Source organism: Colias eurytheme, chromosome 16 (assembly GCF_061535395.1).
Source record: "Colias eurytheme isolate Ceu_HAF_F1 chromosome 16, ilColEury1 Martin Lab GWU primary, whole genome shotgun sequence".
Classification (NCBI taxonomy): Eukaryota; Metazoa; Arthropoda; class Insecta; order Lepidoptera; family Pieridae; genus Colias; species Colias eurytheme.
Window position 1 is genome coordinate 2,226,456 of NC_142995.1, and position 6,000 is coordinate 2,232,455.

General features: G+C 34.0%; 1 protein-coding gene across 1 annotated transcript in view; it reads left to right on the forward strand.

The window, feature by feature from the left end:
• The window catches only part of Nckx30C (solute carrier family 24 member Nckx30C), a 69,855-nt gene extending 64,195 nt beyond the window's left edge, over positions 1-5,660 (forward strand). The window contains exon 7 of the mRNA XM_090110591.1: positions 5,305-5,660. Within this exon, the coding sequence (XP_089966717.1) occupies positions 5,305-5,548 (244 nt within the window). The 3' untranslated portion in view covers positions 5,549-5,660. The remainder of the gene's footprint in view (positions 1-5,304) is intronic.
• Positions 5,661-6,000: the final 340 nt, after the last annotated feature.

A 6,000-nucleotide genomic window follows, 5' to 3' on the forward strand; every position in this document is an offset into this window, starting at 1 on the left:
TTGTTATATTATACTAATTTGTGTTACTTAATGAATCATAGACTACCTACTACTTCGGGACGTTTCTACATCTTTGAATAATAATTGCAATTTTTATATGCAAAACACAGAGAACTGTGAATAATTTCATCGAAAAGTTAAAAATAAAGCTTGCTGCTTGCTTTCCAAATGATAACTACATATTTACGTATAATATGAGCAATATCTTATTTAGTGTAACATACATTTACCTATACATTTAATATAAGACAAAATAGTACCCTAACTGATCTCCACGACAAGACATTGGCTGTGTTCCGCCGATATTCTGTAATCCCCTTTACATGATATAAAGCTCTTACTGGAATGCTTATGGTGATGTAACGTAAATACTAAATACTGTAAATTCAACAAATAATTATTGTACATGTAAATAACGCTTATAATATACAATTTTGAGGCAATTTTATGATTCTAATATTCGTTTTGTCGGTAATTCTGACAAAGGCCGTAAATTATTTCTCATACCCCTTATTGAAAAGGATTTCAACTTATATGATATGAATTTTAATAACAAAATAAAAATTGTGAGAATTTATGGATGGCATACACATTAATTCTTACAATTTCTTCAATCTTGTACCACAGATTACTAAAAAGTTACTAGTTAGATAACTTTTACATAAAAACTGCGAATCTTGTATTAACTCTATCGGCCGTTATTTGCAAGAAAAGCTTTTTTTTCATAATCCACAATCCATTTGTTAGTAGAATTAGAAATAACTTAATATTAATAATAAGTTATTTTATTATAGTGTAAATTAGGTCTAAGTTAGGTTAAGATTGTGTTAAGATCATCACAAGACACTATACATAAGAATATATTGAAATAATATGTCTTGAAAAATAACACTAAAGCGATAACTTTACTAAAATATTAAAAAAATATCGATCGTGTAACCGTTTTATCACCTTCGTCCCTTTTCCCATTAATGGCCGTACATTTCCGGGCAGTAAGCAATTTCCCTTTTATTATTCAACTAGCGACCGTCCTGGCTTTACGTGTGTAGTTACACCCACTTAGGTTATGTATTTATCAACACATCTATACTAATATTATAAAGAGGAAAGGTTTGTGTGTATGTATGTATGTATGTATGGTTTTCACGCATAAACTACTGGACCGATTTTGATGAAATTTGGCACAGATAATCTTTAGACCCTGAGAAAGAACATAGGCTACCTTTTATTGCGAAATATGTACCACGGGCGAAGCCGGGGCGGACCGCTAGTTTAGTAATAAAATATTATTGAAGTACTCTTATGTTTTTATCTTGACTTTACTTTTTATATATGAAAATTCATGACTAGCTATCTGTTCCGGCTTTTCCCGTCATACCTACTTATTACACTACCTTACAGACGTTTATTATAATACGGCATTTCAGCACTCAGGGACCACGTCCATATCAAACGGTGAAAGTATTATTGAAATTGATCCAGTACCTCCTGAAATTAGCGTGTGCTAACGAACAAATTCTTTACCTTCATATAAAAAAATGTGTGCGTGTACTAGTGTACACACGTAAGAAGTGAAACTTCTTTATGGCTTTATTTTTCAAAAAATAATTTACTATATGCAACTTTACAGAAATACCTCGAATCGCGCGTGGTAGGGATAAGAAAAAGATGGCGAGTAACGGAAAAATGTCACGCGTAACGAAAAAACGTTACACTAAATTTTTTTCCAACCCCGATAAAGAAGTTTCACTTCAATAAAGTATAGATTCATATTACTATAAAATGAAATCATCTGCATCAAAAAATCAGACGCTAAACGAAATTTTAATTTCGCTATACAGTCATTAACATCAAAGGCTGCATGTTTGTCAATCACGACGTACGCAATTACTGAGCTGATGTTTTTGTCATTTGAAAGGGAAATTAATTCGCCCGGAAAGGGACGTAGGTCTATAGAGGGAGACTAAATTGAAACAAAACCTAAACGAAGCAGGGAAAGTAATTAAAAACTTGATAACCTGCCTCTGAAAGCCTACACATAAACATAGTCAAAGCAACAAAAGGAGAGGAAAGAAAAATGTTCATTTAAAAATTGTTTCAATAATAAAAAAAATCTCATAACTTCTGCGTTCCTTTGAAGCCAGTATGAATAGTTTAACCGTTGTGATACAATTTTTATATCAAACGCTTCCTTCGCTTTTATAATATCGGAAAATATGCTCAATGTAGATAAAATGCATTAAATAGGTAATACATAATTTAAAAGGTATTTTCTCAAGCTTTCAAAATTACTAAAAACTATCGTATTGAAAAATAGGGCATTAAATTGCTGGTGAGTAAGAATTAATCTTTTAAAAAATACGTATTATAAATCAAATTCTTTCAAAAAATGAATGAAGCTGTAAACAATTACCACTTCAAAATAAAAAAAACACGCACAATGCCATATTCGAAATTTAAAATCAACCAGCCATTTTGAAATGATTAAAAAAACGAACAATTTTCCACAAACTCTTCCAGACAATCTCTCCCCACGAATGCACTTTTATTTTTGTCTGCGCTTCGTCTGTGTGCGTCTGATGCATCTCGATCGATAATGCACTTTAATATTGCATCCCTTATTACCAGAGTATAAGGTTTAAATTCCCACATACTTTGCACAAATAAGATATGAGGGGTTGAACGAAATTCAACTCAAGCGAGTGGCGATAAAATTGATTTTTCGTTACATGCAGTCTATATCAATTGCTTTACCTATCTACTATTTAAATATATTGTACTGAGTTTTACAAAGTTCGAATTAATCCGCCGTAAACCGGATTTCGTTAAAATTACGTCTGAAGGCTTTTTAGTGTACAAAAGTTAGTTTTTTGCTTACTTACAGTGAAACGGAGAACGCTAATTCAGTCTACTTTTAATTACCGACATTTTTAATTAATTAAGGCCAAGCTTTAAATTTATAATGTTCCAGAATATAACGTGGTGACGATTTATTATTATAATATTAGAAAATTAGGTACCTAGGTAATTAATTATGTATTATTTGTTATTACTTTGACTAAACTTTTACATTGCTACTCTTGATGTACTCAGATAAACATAACCCGTTTAAAATGTGACTAATAAGCAAAAGATTTAAACAACAATCGAAAGAGTTTTCACAAATCCATAAGTCAATCATTATAACCAATCAGTTTAAAATACTTGCAAATATCTACAATATTTAATAGAACAAAAGTTTATGTACTAACATAACCTACGTGCGTCTGTGAGAATAAACATTTTCCGTCTCTTTCAAGTTAATACATTTAAGATTGGTATACGACTCGCATAAGTCAAATAAAGCATTGATGACAGGCATTCAGTGTAACCGAAGCGATCGTAAAAGCCGTATTTTTGATATAAATCAAGAAAAGTGGAGCAGAAAAAATGCCTATTCACGATTGCCAATAGAACTGTGTCCTATTTTCGTTATATACAAGCTGAGGTTTTGTGAATAGTTCACAAGTTCAGAAATGTTTTCATTTATTGATAGATGTTACAATACGTTTTTATTTTTTCACGGGACTCGGGGTTCTGGCCCGAATTGGGTTAGAAGTAAATAGGGACTTTCTTTTGGAAAGATGTGTATATTTTATTTAACCGTAGCACATAAAGGGTACAAGCAACATACGTACATTGGTTTTTAATTAATCACCTATATATTTCATTATACTTTGTTTTTGTTTAAAATCAGACACGAAAACGGATACCGTAATTTAAAGACCAAATACTAATAATATCAGAAACGTTAGAAATCAAATTTAACATTATTTACTAAAGCCTTGACCAAACAAAAACAACAAAAACAAAAATTACGATACTCCGTTCTATAAAAGTCGTGCTAAATCGTTTAAGAGCAGGTCAACATTATTCTGTACTAGCTGTGCTCCGCGGTTTCACCCGCATTGCTCCGCTCCTGTTGGTCTTAGCAAGATAATATATAGTCTTCCTTGATAAATGGGCTATCTAACACCGAAAGAATTTTTCAAATCCGACCAGTAGTTCCCGAGATTAGCGCGTTCAAACAAACAAACTCTTCAGCTTTATAATATTAGTTAACGCTATACATAAAGTCTTAAATCTTTCTTAGTCGAACTTTGAGAAACCAAAATGCCAATAGCATGACCTAATGTACCAAACGATCCCTCCAGGCGCCTTCTGATATTCATCCACGCACAAACCTTGGCCCAAATGTGGGGTCAACAAAATGCCACGGAACCGACCTCGCGTGTTAAACCGCTAGTTTTCCCTAATTTTAAACAAATATAACTATTAATCTTTGTTGTGAGCTAATTAACGATTCGTTTAAGCATTTAGAGCTCGATTGTATGGCGAATAGAAATGTTTTAAAAGGCGTTTTAAAAGAGTATGCCATTGTTACTTCCTATAAATACAGGAAGTCTTTTTACTGAAATCATTAATTATGTAGGTATCTAGCTAGTCACTTGTATTTTGAAAATAAAAACAAATGATTTTTTATTCAAAACGCACGTGTCAGAAGTTAAATTTCTTTGGCCAGATTCAAACTACTAAATTCGTCGGGACTCCATGACGTAACGTACAACAGTATTGCTTTTTAATTTTTAATTTTACTCTTAACGCGCCTAAAGAAGTTTCACTTCAAAATTATACTTATTTTATTGGTTACTAGCTTCCGCCCACGACTTTGTACGTGCATCCCCGTTTTTCCCCGTTCCCGCAAGAATTTCGGAAAATCCTTTCTTAGCGGATGCCTACGTCCTAACATCTATCTACCTGCATGCCAAATTTCAGCCCGATACGTCCAGTGGTTTTGCCTGTGCGTTGATAGATCACTATATTAGTCACCTTTGAGTTTTATATGTATGTATGTTACGGCTAAAGGTAGGTGAGAACATAAACTTAAGATTAGCCGGCTAAACTTAGGTTTATTTTCGACGAGGTGTTAATGTTAGTTTGTTCTATCTTTAGCCGGCTAAACTTAAGTGTAACCGCAGAACAGGGCGAGTGTTTTCTGGCACTGTGCGGGCCCCTCAAGCCCTCCACCGGCCCGGCGCTAACCAAATCTACCCACCCCGACATTTTTAGCCACGGGCCTGCGGTTACACTTAAGTTTAGCCGGCTAAAGATAGAACAAACTAACATTAACACCTCGTCGAAAATAAACCTAAGTTTAGCCGGCTAATCTTAAGTTTATGTTCTCACCTACCTTTAGCCGTGACATGTATATAAGAAGATTTCTGGTTTCTCTAGCAAAATTTAATAATAAAACTCTAATTCCAGGTTGCCGCTACCATGGCTCCTCTACGGTCTGATCAACGGGGAGCCAGTCAAGGTGAACTCCAAAGGTATGGTCTGTAGCATCGTGCTGCTGTTCGCGATGTTACTCTTCGTGATCCTCAGCATCGCCTGCTTCAGGTGGAAGATGAACAAGGGACTCGGCTTTACGATGTTCCTGCTGTACTTCGTCTTCGTCGCGGTCAGTTTGGGCCTCGAATACGGCTACCTTCATTGTCCAAGCGAATAGGACCGTTCCAGAAACAAGCGTACTTATGACGTGTAGTGGATAGAATAATACTTGTTTTGTATTTTAAACGTTTTACTGTCTTACCACAAAAAAACTTTAGACAGGGTTTAACTTTAAGCGCGGGTCTCTTTAATCTGGTTTTGTCCTATTTAAGTGACAGATCCCTGGTTTAAAGTTAGACTGTGTTTATATTGTTTTGTGGTAAGACCAATAGTGTTTTGTCCATGTTTTGCGGATTAATAGATCGAACTCCATCATAACGATCGTTAGTATGTATTTTGCGATCGAATTTGCGATATTTTGCCAGATATGTTTGCGCATTCATTGTTATTTTAGATTGACAATATCGAGATATAAAACGATATTGTTTTCTTCCAATATACAAATTGAAGCCAATGTTTAAATAAAAGAAATACTTAAGGCGATACGGTATGGTTTACGAAAAATGTTAT